Consider the following 16,154-nt stretch of genomic DNA (forward strand, 5'->3'; position numbering starts at 1 on the left):
TTAGGAGGTGCCAACACTGCCCCTTCTTCCAAATCATTCTAAAAATACAAATCCTTGCACTGAAGGGGATGGCGCTAGCAGTCAATATGGCCTAGGGGCACCATAAATCCTGAAATTGCATGATTGCAAGAAGTCCACCTCACACAGGCAACATCAGTAAATGTGTGGGTAACCTCCCCAGCCCTCAGCTTTCTTTTCCTACCTAATATGCGCTGTGCTACTTAAAATTTCAAGTCCTTCCTAGGAAATCTTCAGAAAAGTTGGCAGCGCCCTTTAGAATCTATGCTTCAATGATTATCCTCAATTGCATTTGTTTAAAAAACACTTTCTTAAAACGTCTTTTGTATTAAAGGCATATTTTCTGCAGGTCAATCAATGCAGTCTCAAACTTTTCATTACTGAGGCTCATTCAATTGAGTGCCATAAGTGAAGTCAGACGGATCGCTGTGAATCTTTATTGTTCAACAGAGAAGAGCATCTGAAACCCACCACTGGCAACATCAGTAGCGGTTTGGCCCGAAAAGCACATTTTTATGTACGGCATTTAGATGGATTTTTGAAACTCGTTTGATTATCATGCTGCCTTTGACACTCAAAATGATGAAGTGCTAGCTGAAGTAAAAGGCATCTGTTCCAAGAGCATCTTTTCTGCCTTGTTTTGCGGTGACCTACCTGGATATTAGTCAGGAGGGTTTCTATGGAGGACAATCCATCAGGAAATAGAAAAGGAGATGGGAAACCTGGAGGAAGAGGTTGTCCGTGCCCAGTTAGTGAAAGTTTGTCAAGGCTGTCTCTTGTGGTTGGTGTGGAGAGCGGGGTCTCATCTGTATGTGATTGAAACAAAAATATAGAACAAGTTACGCTTGTCTGTTTTTATTAGACCTCAGTAATGGCTTCCCTAGTGATTTCCAGAACATTTATTGCAAATTGGTTCCTGCTATCAGGAAAAAATGCTTTCTGCTGAATTTTCTTTAATGAAAAAGCTGTGGAGATACAACAAGATAACATTAATGAGTAACTTTATAAGCCTTTTAAATGCAGCCTCTAATGAGACTGAGTTTACAGTGCCATAGAATCTTTTTAAAACTAATATTATCTCACACATACTTGTGATAATATATTTAGGCTGACTTTATGGGTAACTTCCCAATTATCTCATTTTAGTTTGTGTGCTGTCTAGGAAGACAATAGAATGTTTCCTGCTATGATACATATTTTATGTGGACCACTTATGATTTATGTTGAAGTTATTCTGTTCGTTTGCTCACAGTCAACTCTCTCCTTCATCAAGAAAGAAAAAGCAACATCTTCCTCAATTATCTACCCATCTTGAGAGAGAGGAACTCCATCGCCACCACTCCCAACAGACATCTCAGAGATGGAGAATCTTCAGTCTCTCCTTCCCCAACACACCCTTTGCTGCCTCCAGACTCTGGAGATCAGGGATTTCACTTGGGATACATACCATACCAAGACTTCAGTCTTCCTGTACATGGATTCTCGTTTTCATGTTGTTGTTGTTTTTTAAATACACATTATTTCATCAACGAATGAGAATTTCTACAATCAAACAGTGTTTATGCATAAAGGAATCTACATCATGGTTCCTCTGAAAATAACCTCAATGTTTCTTCCCGATTTTTCTTGGCAGCAAGTTCAGATAGGAGACTGTTTTTTAAAAAATCTCTCTCAGAAAATTCCATTATAAAGACAATAGATAGCAACGGCAGTCTTGACAACAGCATTGTTGGCTGTAATTTATTTTTTAAAGAATAATTTGGGGAACTATCCCTCTGCTTTGTAATTTGCAGGGAAAGTATTAAAGGTAGAAAACTATGGAAAACCTTTAAACAGGAAAAGGAATAATTAAGTTATAACTGTGGCTAGCTTAAGAGGCCGCAGTTCTTCGATGCAATACATTTCGATAAATCTTTGTTTTCTCTAGTTTACAGAAGGTAGGAGAAAAAAAGCTTAACACTCTTGTTTGTGCAGAAGTCCAAAGAAACAGCAGTCATTCTGAATTTTAATAAAAATATAAGCTCTTCTGAGTTACTGCTATAAACCAATCCAGTGTAGTTATTTAAACTTTTGTCTCATTTTTGGCCTTCTGCAGAATGAGCAAGTGTTTAATTTTGCAAATTAAAGTTTTTTTTTAATGTTTTAGGATTTTATGGATGTTTTTAATATGGCATCACATTGTAAGCAGCCTAGAATTGCTCCAGGAAGGGAAGAAGGAAGGGAGGAAGGATGGATGGATAGAAGAACGGACAGATGGATGGAAGGATGGATGGATGGACGGACGGACGGAAGATGTTTCTGCAAGTCTCGTTTCAATTGGCAAGAAGAGCAAAAAGAAAGATCCAGATTATATCAAGAGAAAGAATACTGGCGATAGAGGGAGCTTCCTACTCTCATTTTGCTTGAGAAAATAAAAATAGGAACCCAAAGGGCCCTCTATCACCAGCCTCCATGGGGGGGAGGACTTATCTTATATCTCAGGGTTCATCTGAACATTTCTCACACTTTTATTTCAAAGCTGCAAGCCTTGTTTTGCTTGAGAGGTTTTTAACCATTGGAACTGCTTCTATCCTTAGGAATGGTCTGTGTAACGCACACTCAGATCCTTTGTTTCTCTCTTTGCTTTCTGAGCACCTCGAAGTTTCCAAACTAGGAAATACTTCATATACAAGTAATCAGCCCTGTCTGCAGAACTAAACATTCTATTTTATACAATTGCTAACCGTTTTAACTGAAAAAAACAGTAGCTATCCTGACCTATAATGTAAAACTAAGAGACTGAACTTAAGTTGAACTATTATGATGAATGTTTAACTTAAAGACAAATAATCTTTCATAATGTGACTGTTTTTTTGTTTTTTTTATATCCTGCATGAAATAAACTCTGGGTGAACATTGGAAGGAAAACAAATGTATATCTCATATACCGGAAGAGTGGATATTTGTAGATCTGAGATAAGCTATTACTGAGAGGATCTTGGGAAAAAGTTCTGTTTTTAAAAGGAAAAGCACACTTATTGTAAATATTAACTAATTAAAAATAGCACAACTGTCTTTAAACATAGCAGTGCCATAACCTTGCTTCTAGCAAATCATTAACAGAGTGTGAAAGAGAAGATGCTTAATTCTTTTTGCATAAAAACATCCAAAGGATACCACATTTTCTGAAAGCCTTTGGTGCATATCCCCAAGCCATGCTTGTTTATGAAATAGTTTCTCACTGATCTCCCCACCAGGACCATACTAGATGCCCAGAACGATTACAAAGGAAAGGGGAGGTGAAAAGATTAACCATCCTTTCTACTGGTAGAATAGCATCCATAAGTGGAGTAACACGACTGGATACACCTCCTTATTCCGAGCCGTCAGATCTAGAAATGGTGTATTGTATTGGAAGGCAAGCGTTCCTACAGATGGTCAACTGTCTGGAGTTGAGACAGCTATTTCAACTTTCTGAGCTCGAAACTACACTCAAGAGTGGAGGAAGCGACATTTAATTTTTTTAAAATGTAGCTTTGCTGTTATTCAATTAGGATAGACTACTTACAATATTTTAGAGAAACGGGGGGCATTTTAGTGCATCCAAGTGCCAGGTTACCAATCCCTGATAATCCAACTGCCACCTTTCAACTAAAGCTTGGTCTATCTCAATTAACAATCGTTAGGTTTATTCTCATGCTGCTAAGTTACAAATATATTTCAAGGGCAGAAAAAGAGCAGGTCTTTTGTTGTGGCCCACTGTCACTTCTTCCCCCAAATATCACCTTAGAATTTGGTCGCTTCTAATTTTCGTTGCTCTTATAAAACTTCCATCTCTTCCTCCTGTCTTCCTTTCCTTGAACCTATCCTCTGCCTAGCTAGACTAAGCAACTTCTTTTCAGTCATCCACCTAAGTCTTAATGTTCCTCACCTCAGCGTAAGGATGACTAAGAAGCAAGTGAAATTTGATTATTTTCTAAGCTGTTTAAATACATTCCATAACACTAAGATTACAAAGCTGTTTGCAGAGATATTCACTGATGCGGCTAAAATCACAATTAAATTTGAGGCAAAGGTGGAGAGACATGGATAGTCTTTCATGCAAACAGTTCATTAACAGACCAAATCTAATAGGTGTACCTGAAATAAGGTGCAACAAAGTGTTTTTACTGTAGTTTCCATTTCACCACCCATCATTTACTGCATCCTGTATCTAGAATGAGCCTTGGAGCAAGGAGAAGACTTCTTATTCCATGTAAAGGTCATGCACATTTTCAGAAGTTCACACTTTTGTTTTGAGCTATTATAAAGCCATGTATGGGAAGAAGAACCTTTCCCAAGCTTTTAGTGTTTTCTTTGGAGAACTTCCAAAGCGGCAAAGGTTGGGAATTTCTAATCAAGTATGATTAAGGTAAGAGATACGAAAGCACAATTCTCACTATGACAGTCATGAAACTGGCACTCGGATGAGAAGCTTTATCTTTCATCATCATCATCCTCATTCTCCAGACCACCACATCACGAAGCTTCCCAGAGTTTGTAATCTTGCTAATAGCCTGAACATGGAGATATATGTCTCTATGTGGTTTTCAATCTGAATACAAAGATAGTATGAAGTATGAATATAAGTATGAATGTAAGTGCCTTTTGATTTCTGTTTAATTTTAATTATGTACCCACAATGTCATAGAAAGGGCAAGGAATGTGGATTTTTCTTTCTTTCTTTGAACTGAGGTCTATAAATATATATTTTTTGACACATGCTGCGTTGTCAGGCTTAGAAAAGAATTACTCACTCCCAAACAAAGCCTTGGGGAGAAAAATTTTTGAGAAGAACAGCTGCTTTTCTGCAGGTCTCCAGTGATGAGGACATATTACTAATCTGAAGAAACTCCTATGTATCATGGGTGCTGGTTTCCATTTCACTAACCACATTTCAAATGTCAGGAGAAATATTAAATAAACCCTTATGTATGAGATTCTATTTAATAAATATTTGCTATTAATAAAGATATTGTACCTTTGTTATTAACATAAATGTCTATACTGGTTGTTAGAGGTAATCTTAGTAGCTGAAGTTCCAACAGGCAGGACAACGAGGGGAACAAGACATGGCAGTCCTGAATACTTCAGGCAGATTCTGAAGTGCACAGGGACTCCCTCCATTTATGAATCTGGGGCAGTTGATTCCCACAGACTATGATTTAACTCTCTGTTCTGCTGTGCAAAGCTATGTATCTGTTTAGACATTAACCAACCTAATGCCAGAGAACCTTCACATACGCACACATGTTTCTGCATGTGAATCAGGACCAATAATTCAAAACTGGACACGTATCCAAATACACAATCCCAATAAGAAACTGCTTGACTGCACTACACTCATTTCTTAAAACAAGCATTCAACAATAGAAGAGAAAGCATTCAACACTATCTTCCACTCAACAGGGAGAGATGATGGCAGGTAACTTTTGCAAGGACACACAACCTCTGCATTCAGTTATGTATCTAATTCACATTTGCAGTTTCGGGAAGCATGAACTTACATGAAGAGATTCCCTGAATCAAATCTGGTGAGTCTGTATAATACAAGGGTCTTACTATTCATTCTTTGCTCAGAGGAACACACTTTACTAAAACCATTACGATATGTCAACATTCAGTATGTGCAGATTACTGGAACCTGCATGGTTTATAACACTGCAGCATTAATCACAAGCAAGGACCACATGTTCGCATGTTTTGGTGACGAGGTGACAGACCAGGGCATTCACGGGCAGTAGGAATGAGCAACAGAAATTTGGAAATATTTTGGGTACGGAACAGTGATTTATAGTTTATTAGCTGTGGGGTCAAAAGATATTTTGGTCAATTATAAGTGAAATGAATACCTGGTAGTTCTCTCAGGTCTTGGGGTTGGGTAGACATTGAGTGCCTGTTCGTTGCATTTGACCGTATCATATCATGTCTCTGTGTGTCTCTATTTCTTTTTTCACTGTTTATATCCCCCCCCCCCCGATTTTTTCCACAGAGTTATCTGGAGTCAGAAAGCATTCCAAATTTAATTGAATAAATGAAATAAAAGTGCTTGTGTATATTGACCACAATGAGTTCATAGAATGCTTTATTCAATGATGACTTATTCTACATTGTAACTAAACAAACTGAGTTTTCCAAGTACTTCACTGTCTCCCTCCTTCCTTCCTTCAAAAAGCTGGTGTTCCACTGTTAGTCCTTTGAAGACTATATTTGAAACATGCGTTCCTTCTTCACCAGTATATGTTCCTTATATAACTGTTTGACAATTCTGTACTTTAAAGATTTTAAACAATCTGACATTCTAATATATTACTGCCATGTGTGAACACTGGCTCTTGCGGATGGTTCTATTGCAACAGAAAATGGTAGCTTTGTAAGAAATTACATTTTGCATTTTGAGCAGAAGAGAACTGTGGAAATACATTTATTTATTAGAGTCCAAATATTCACAACAGCCCAAGCTGATTACAAAGTTACCTAAAATATTAAATATTTCTGAATGTAAAAGAGAGAGAGAGAGAGGGAAAGAAAGCAAAATAATAAAACAGAATGCAATCAATGTTCTTGTTCTTGCAAGATTGAAGTGGACCCTTACTGAGAGCCCCGAAACGCGGTGTATCTTGGGATGCCTCTGATATCACTGAACCCCACCTCCCACCCCGCAGGGATCCTTCCAAAGGCTGCCCATATTTTAATATACTCCTTGACAGCTCATCATAAGTAGGTGATAGATGTGAATATTTTTTCCAGTGTGTCCCCATTTCTTTCATTCTGCATGAAAAGTTTTATGTTGAGGCTATTTGTCCCAACAGGAGAAATAAAACAGTTATTAGTACCGGTGAAGCTTGCAGAACATGTGACTCCAGGACCTAAATTTCATCCACCAACTCTATTTGTGCAAATCTAAGATAACCACAGCCCAAATGAGTTTCTATACTGCATTGATATTTTTCACTTTAAGGCATAAATGGACAGTTATGTGTTTCTAGGGAAATAAATCCAACAGCATAGTACTCTTTTTTCATTCTAAAAGGAACCGTTGGTCTAGCTGTTGACTTCTTAGAAAAAATGAACTTTACCAACTCCACAGCCTCTGTGAGGAGCAGTATCTGAAAATACTGAAAGTAGTTGTGAAGATGTTGAGTGTAAGTACAAAGGTTTGCACAAATTCCATTACTACCTGGAGCACACAAGAACCCTGAAAATTAGGAGATTGTGTTTTATAACAAAATAGTTTAGAGTCAATCTTAAATGTGTTTTCTCAGAAATAAGTCACTCTGAATTCTGTGAATTTACCCTTGAGAAGCAATGATTAAAATTTCAACTACTGATTTTATTTTTAAAAAATGTGTATCTTTCCCATTTCATTAAGGTCTTTGAGTGGCTTATAAAGGTACAACGAAAGTATCCGTATAAGGAACACTGAAGGCAAAACAAATAAAAACATAAGTAAAAATAGAAACATTTTAAAAACTGGGTAAATATAAGAGTCCCCCATTGTGGGGAGATGGGCGGGGACAAATTAAATAAATAAAAAATAAATAAATTTAAGTTTTAAGATTTCATCTAAACATAGAAAGAAGGATCTCCTGCAACTCCAAGTTTATTTCACCCTAGAAAAACCAGGACTTGCTGTTTGTGTTCAGAGCAAAAGGTGCCTTGATGACTTCAGAGGGTGGAATAGATTGCAGGTAATTTGGAACTAAGTGGAATAACGCTTTGTACACCAAACAGAGCACCTTCAACTGGAACTAAGCAGCCAACCACCACTTCAGCTGTTCTAGAATCTGCCAGTTGGTTGGGAATAGTCCTAAGAACATGACATAGAAAGCAATATTGACCTGTTTTTTTCTGCAAAGATATGGGATTTTGGACATGAGACATTACCGGACCGACTTTACCTGGGCTCAGAGCTGTGCAACAGTTCTTTATTTATTTGTCAAATTTATATGGCTGCCCATCTCACATGAAGTGACTGCTATTGCTGCAACAGGGATGCCCGTGAAGTCACCAAAACTGGTGGTTAGAGAACTGAAATGTGCTTTTTGTAGGTGGCCCCTAAACATGGTTCTGAAACTGCAGTTGAATGTAAAATGCAACAGCATGGATGGTGTGAGGTCCTTCTTGGAGGTGACACTTCACACTTGAAGTGTGTTCAACACTTCAAGTGTTGAAATAGTTACCCAGCTTGCTAGTGCTATCCAGGCCCAGTTAACATGCTCAACACAATGTAAAAGCCTTAAGTCTATCTAACCTTTTATAGCCCCACTACTAAGTTCTCCTTCTAAGTTAGATTTCAATTGAGCATCTTTTACAGAACCCACCATGAATCTGTTGACTGTCTGTCAACTTGTTTCTGTTCAGACTCAGAGGCAGAATCTGTCTCACTATTAAAATGTCCATTGTACACCCAATGGCGATCAACGTTAATACTTACAATTGTTAACAACTCTAATTGCCATTGTGACTGGGAGGTTACTAACCTTCTCCGGGATAACCACTCTTCATAAACCTCCAAGAAGGTGGTAATTTTTTTATTGATTGCTGTAGCTGTTAGAAGCCTTCTGATTCCTCCCTCATGTTATTAATTGTTAGCTGTTAACTGTTACAGGATTTTCTTCCAACTTTTTAAAGTTGTTATTCTTTTTTATACTCGGTTTAATATATTGCAGGTCTTTTTTTAAATTTTTGGTCTTGGACCATAAATAAAGCTTTGATTTTGATTTGAATTGAATTTATTCATATTTTTAATATTTTTATTGATTTATACAATGTTTAAAATGCCAAAGTAACTTTACCTTACCTGGAATATATTTCCCATGTTTAACCATAATGCATTTAGGAGAATTTGGAAAGTGCCATTCAGTCATTTAGTATGTAAATCAGACAATGTTTGCATTGCCTGTCTAGAGTTTAGAAGCTTCTGTCTTCCAGAGACGAGAAGTCTTAAGCATCCATATTCTAATATATTTCTTAAAATATCCACCAAATCCTCAGTTCCGAAATTCCATCATGAAGACCAGTTTTGCTAGATATGGCTCTAGCCATTCCCCACACAAACCTCTCCCCACATGAAATGCAGATGCCACTTGATGAATAGATTACCTTCTTCACAATTCAATGAGGGGATCAACTTATTTACTTTGGCATATTTCACAGAACTCACTCTCCTACCCCACAATCTTTTCCAAACCCAACTGGCACCTTGGGAATTCAAGGTGCTGGTTTTGACCTTTAAAGCCCTTCATGGCATGGGGCTGGGTTACCTGAGGGACCACCTCTCTCTGATTAAATCTGCCTGTCCCATCAGATCTGGCAGAGAAGGCATGCTGTGGGTCCCGCCTGCCAGGGAATTCCATTTGATGGGTGCCAGGAGGCGGGGCTTCTCTGCCGTGGCGCCCGCCTTGTGGAATCTCCTCCCCCCGGAAGTGAGGTCAGCTCCATCCCTCTCAACATTCCACCAGTCCCTCCAGACCTGGCTGTGTGATCAGGCCTGGGGCTCCCAGGGGGCCGGGGAGATTCTGCGATGGCTCCCTTATTGTGGTTAATACCATCCTCTCTGTTTTGTGTGTTTTTAATAGTTTTTTATTCGTAATGTTTTTTTATGTATTTATTCTTTTTAATTGTTGTATGCCACCCAGAGTCACTTTATGTGAGATGGGCGGCTATATAAATACGCTAAATAAATAAATGAACTCCCCCAGCCAGTATAAGGAATATACTGATGGTGTGTAGACTTCACCAAACAGGAGAGAAGGAAGACACTGGGATGGTTTGCTGATGCAATTCACACCTTTTGGGGTGCAAAAGCAGTTTGGGTCCACTTGAGTGGTCCCAGTGAATTGCTGCCCAGGAAGAGTTTCAAGAGAAGATGGGAATTCTGGTCCCTTGAGTCCACTGACCCCATAATACTAGAGCTATTCCAGCTTCCAAACGCTTTCTTACTTTCTGAGTGCAGAGTAAACCACCACCACTGCTCCGTAAAAATTTATATTATTTCTCTTTGCAGTTCCAAAGAAAGGAGCAGATTGGTGAAAATGGCAAGTAAGAAAATGGGAAGAGACAACTTTCTTTCTTCCATATCTCTTCCTAGAAATATTCTATAAATCCCACCATGCTATGTACAGATTACTTAATCATTAATTCCATCTAAGAGTTACTTGAAATGGAGACTTTAGTTCCCCATCTTTTATTAACTGTATTTTGAACTGCGAATAATCTTCTCTTACATAATGAACTGCTTTTAAGGGCATACCTATGCACTTCTAAAAGCACATTTGATGTGTTTCAGGTATACATCTAAAAATGTGAATGAAAGGAACCAAGGTAACCACTCTGGCTTTGAAAAAGGGACCCATCAGGGGCCTACAGCTAGTTCTGGTTCCTCTGAAGTTGCACACCTGGATCTTTCATTCTGCTGCTTGAACTGGCACTTTGATGCTTGTTACAACTGAAAGGGAAACCCCAATCAACCATGCCAGGGATTTATGACAATTGGCCAATTCTGCAATATCCCCACATCAGGCTGCACCGGCATCTATCTTCTATCTATTTCAACAGGACATTGCTCAGTACGAGACATGCAGTGAACAGGGATATTATGCACTTTAAGGTTTGAGCATAGCTTTATAATTCTTCTAACGTGGAGGAAAAATTAAACTATAAAATAATTTCTTATCGATGTAGAAATTATCTAACCAGGGATAATCTATCTCACAAAAGTTTATGCCACGATAAAATTGATATTCTCCAAGATGCATAAAAATCCTTAATACTTTGTTAATTGCTTTGAACTGATTGTGCATCCCTATCTCAAGTCAATTAATTCTGATGAAGTTGGCAAATTCTGCAGTGGCAATGCTGATCATTAGAGATGGGGGAGAAATTTAATTTTAATCAAAATAACCAAACTTACGCTGAATCAATGCACAAGTTGGATCAGTTACATAAATATCCATATTGTTCCAAGTTTGAAATGCAATTTGCGAGTCATTAAATATATGCCTAAAAGACATACATTAGATATTGGGTCTTGTACCCAAAAATGTTTTGTGTTACATAAAACTGCTTACCAAAAATAAGTATATCTTGAAGAACTGTGACAAAAATGATTTATATTAGAAAAAACATATATAGTATCTAATGTATCTATATATATATATATTGCGTACACACATGTACTGTTTTTGTTTTAATTACAAATTTCCAATAAAACAGAATGGAATGCAAGTAAGGCTTTAAAAAGAAGAAACTCAGTAAAATGAAATTATTTGTCCTTTTAACAGAGTTCAGGTAAACAGAATTAGCGAAGGAGAGGAATTAAGAGAAAAAGATAATGGCAGGACTTTGCAGAATGAAGTGTGGGCAAACAATTTTCAGGCTAATATTCATCTCTAGGACCATTTTTTTGCTTGAGCCTTGAACCTCCCTCCTTTCCTGCTCTGCTCTGCGACCTTCAGTTAAACAGTATGTGGGAAATGAACCATATTCCTCACAGCCATGGGTTTTCACTCTTCTACTACTGTTGTATTTTCTGAGTTATTTTAATAAACACTCAAAATGGTTGTAACCGGAGCAGGAATTGAACTCTGTCTCTTTTTTAGAATGGTTGGCCATTGAGAAGAACCCCAAATTATGACTGGACCTACAAATCACTCCTCCTCCTTTATTTCCCCTTCATCTTCACATATAAGTTGGAACTTCCAGCTTCACAACAACTTCAACAGAAGATATAATGAGCCAAAGAATAAAGAAGAGAACAACCTACAACATACGAAGTGCCAGTTCCTTCATCCATCATTCTGAATTGTTCCTTTTTTAAATTATGTAAAATGGAATTACCTTCATTTCTTTGATAGGGGACAAATGAAAAATATATTGGATGTGAAATATTGTACTGGCCTGGGAAATCAGATTTCAAATGAAAATCAGGAACAAATTTTTAAATCAACCACATTTTATCATCTGTCAACCAAGATACTCCACGGAACTGAAAAATAGTAAGAAAGTGTTGGTGATGGTCTTTCAACCCCTCCCTCCCGAATCTTCCTGGAAGTACTCAGCCATCATTAGGTGTAATTGTCATGTGGAGAACAACTGAATTTGGTGGGGGACAGATTGACGTTATTATCCTGATCACAACTGGGAACAATTCTACTGGGTGCAATTCTTGATATTGGCTGTTACTTTGAAGGCCCTGCTTAGCTCTAGATCTGCTTATCTGGGGACATCTTACTCCTACATTCACATCCCTCTCCAACCTGACCAAATTGGGTCACATCAGATTTTCTATCCTTTTTGAATGTCATAGAAAAACGATGGCACCTTATATTAAACGCATAATCATTTTCAGGAATTGTGTAATAGGAAATCCTTTAAACAATGTCTATTTCTTTGAGCATGAAACTAGTCTCTTTCTATTCAAATATAAACACACACACACATTGTGAGGGTAGAAGTGTCCTTCCTGCATGTATGCAAAATTGCACTGCATAGTCAAACATGAATTTGCCCCATAAGGTCCATATTGTAGACATAAATGAAATACAGATCATGTGGTAGAGAGATCATTTACACTGAATGAATATTATACATCATATCCTATCACACTATATATCACTCTATCTGTCATCTGTCATCAGATTGAAAACAACATATAAAATATTCTTCATCCAAAAAAAGACATAATCAACAGAGAACTGATGTCACAATAAAGAATCAATTTTTTTGTCAGATTGATTTGTAACAATCTGATGAGCTAATTGCAGGAACCATTTAGATAAGCAAAGTCTAATCAGGGAGTGGAGTGGGGGGGAAAAGGTGTCAAAATCTTTGACCCCACCCAAATGGTATCAATGAAGAAGTCAGAATTATTCAGTAAGCAAAACATTAAAGTTAATCTTATGTTACTAAGACTCTCCTCCTTCAATCACCTCTCTGTCCGTGGCTCCTCTGCACTTATCTGTCACACATTAGCACCCTGAGACATATTTCAACCCATTGATTCCAACCGTTTGAAGCCCAATTCACCTGTGCTGGATTGCAGATGGTACTACAGGGGAGTAGGAATTAGACACGTTGAGCCAAGGCTTTTTGAAAGCAGGCAACTTCTTCCTTGCCATCATCCGAGCACTGAAGGCAGGGGCTCGGATTAAGTGGGCTATGCTACGCACCATACATCTCAGAATCTACTGAAGATTGCATGCATCCACCCCGAACATATGCCTGTTTTCCAAGTCGGTGTGCATTCTGCTGGCTGTGAGCAATGGTTTGCATACACAGAAGCAAAACACTGGATCATTTGACGTTGGTGAAAGGAGGAAAAACAAGCTGCAAAGATGTTCACTCAAGCACTGGGAAATCCTTGGAAAACCACGGTCTCATCTGTTGGAGGCTTGTATCTAGATACGTGGTGAAATCTGTTGAGGACCAGTGCAAATGGGTATTATTCAAAACCCTGGATTGCAGCTTTGCTGAAGATCCTAAAGCTTAAATTCAACAGGTTTGAAAGGTATCATCTTAAGCTCCGCCTTCAGAAAAACTACTTTTATTTTTTAAAACAAAATTGTGCCCTAAGAAATGCAACTGGGTGCTGTGATATGTTCATGTCAGCCATACCTATTTACACCGGCAAAGGATTAGTGAACAACTTTACAAGAACAACACTAGTTCACTCAGCAGATCCATGATCTCTTTATCAGTTGCAAATGAAGAAAAACAAGGCCCCGATGCAAAGAACGTGGATGAAGAGTAACCAACACACAGCCCTAGATGAACTGAAAGCAAGCTTCCCCATCATTTCCTTCATCCTCACAAAAATACGACTGTGAATTTAAATTACAATCCATATTACCATAGTAATTGCTGTAAAATTAATTCATTGCTAAACTGTTTGAAAGTCAACCTAAGCTTTGCTGTCATTTTAAAGTAATTTAGGGTCTCTGGAACATTTTCCTTAGTGATAGTAGTCATACTGCCATAGATGGCTGCAATTATGTTTACGAAAATATCATTGAAAATGCAAAATCATTTACAAGTGGAACTATGTTCTTAATTGAGGAAATGCCCATACCTAAAAAAATGTTAACACATGAATTAAGTATTTTCAGTTCATCTGAAAACAATCAACCAAGCCTTCAGCGCTGGTGTTTTTCTTTTCTTGATAATAGTTCTTCACTAATACTAGTTCCTTCACTGTCATCCGATTAATCTTTTTACTGAACTTGGGCTATCAGTTTGGAAGAAAAAGGATATTCACATAGCTGAGAAAACAGTGGGTGCTACTGACAAATAACATAAATAGTTCAAAGTGAGCATTAAACCAACGTGCTAATTATTTCTTTCCATAATTAGTTCAAATATCTGATCATGTAAGCAAGATCACATTCTTCTCCGCCCTCCATGTTCCCCAAGGAGTTCACAAGGTATGCAGTATTTTGTAAGAACAAGTAATTTTCATCTGCAGAAACACATATAAAGAGAGCATTTTAGAAACAGAAAAAAAAAGAAATAAAAGGGTTTTCTTCACCGTACATACAAAATACATTAGTATTTTATCAGTTATAGCATGATTTCTACATTCCTTGCATGTTTCATCCTAAATATGGTCAGTTAATGGTTACCTACACAGATCCAGATAAATTGTGTGAAAATACTTAATACAGTTGCAGTATTTTATGAAACAAAGTGTGTTCAGGTCTTTTTGATGGGAGAATATTGAAAGCTTCATGGCAGAGCAGAGCAAAATATAAATATTCAAAATATTTCTGTAGAATTTCAATTTACTTAAAAGTCTCCATGTACAAGAAAAGGAAAAAGAGGGTTGATCTTAACAGCAGGAACGAGAAAAGTCAGGCAATCAATGTTTATTTATATCTATTCTCAGAAACATAAAACAGATGCGTTAGGAAAAAATAATTTTCCTTAGAAGAAATCCATGTGAAATTGTGAGGCTTGGTATAGGATTAATCTGTCAACCTAGAAAAGCTTGGGTGCCTACGCTTACAGTGACATACTTTAATTAAAATATAGTTAAAAATATTAATGCTGACTCTGTTCATAATTCTGCTCTTTGGGGCAGTATGCAACAAAATCAATAAAACTATATAAGCTCATTTCTTTCCAAACATGTGTAATGAAGGAAAATCCAAATAAGAATCTAACTTGATGTATTCCCTCGATTCTTCGGTTAAAATTTAGATTTGTATTTGAAATCCTTGGAAGTTTACAGGGTAAAACCTTCCGACAGTATCCATAAACCTTCTGGGACCAAATCCCATTATGTGCAGTTCAGGGAAAGGGGTAAACACTACCAGGGAGAAATACAAATTGCACTTATTTCCCATTTAGCCAATGTCACAAAAGTTCACCATTTAGAATTATAACCAGTTAGAACTTCTTCTTGGAGGTCAAGTACTGTGTGAACCATGTCAGCTCACTGATGACATCATATCACATCTATCAGTTCACCTAAGAGGGCCATCGCCATCTGCTCCGCCAACTATAATAACTCATTAGATAGATTCAGAGGAAACAGCCTGTACCTGATACTGTTATCTCATTGCTAGCCCGCCTCCTGAGATAACCGTTCCGGTACTGTCTGGGGTGGTAAAGCTGTCTGTCCTCTCACCCTGAGCAAATAATTTTTTGCTGCTGCTGTTGTTGTTGTTGTTATTGCTAAATTTCAATATTTATTATAAGTAGGTTGGACCTGATCATGTTTACTCTAGGTTACAGGGAATTAAGGAAGATTTCCTTCTGCTACTCCCTCGCAATTTAATGAAGCAATGAGACATCCAGGAGGTTTCATAAATCCCATAAATTGAAACCTCTTTCTTTGCCCTAAGCAAGGACTTGCCCCCAGCCATATTCCCCATATTAACGGGGAGAAAACATGAAAACAACAGCACCCAGAGCCAGAAGATCTTAAGGATTTCAAGGGAAATTCTGCCTTACCATAATACTCCATATACATGCACAATGGCCATAAAATAATAACACAAATAATCTTTAATGTAATATATTGTATTGGATTTTAATGGAAATGACACACCATATATACACTTCCATACAGCGCATGCACACATGCGTGCACACCCACACACACACACACACAGTTG

General features: G+C 37.7%; 1 protein-coding gene across 3 annotated transcripts in view; it reads right to left on the reverse strand.

The window, feature by feature from the left end:
• The window catches only part of DACH1 (dachshund family transcription factor 1), a 295,749-nt gene that overhangs the window by 31,966 nt on the left and 247,629 nt on the right, over positions 1 to 16,154 (reverse strand). For all 3 annotated transcript variants that reach the window (XM_007424218.4, XM_088139521.1, XM_088139522.1), the window contains one exon: positions 673 to 824. In XM_007424218.4, the coding sequence (XP_007424280.2) occupies positions 673 to 824 (152 nt within the window). The remainder of the gene's footprint in view (positions 1 to 672; positions 825 to 16,154) is intronic.

The sequence above is a fragment of the Python bivittatus genome, unplaced genomic scaffold (genome assembly GCF_059951505.1).
Source record: "Python bivittatus isolate LINGU-HERP-01145 unplaced genomic scaffold, Pbiv_v1 ctg000210_np1212, whole genome shotgun sequence".
NCBI lineage: Eukaryota > Metazoa > Chordata > Lepidosauria > Squamata > Pythonidae > Python > Python bivittatus.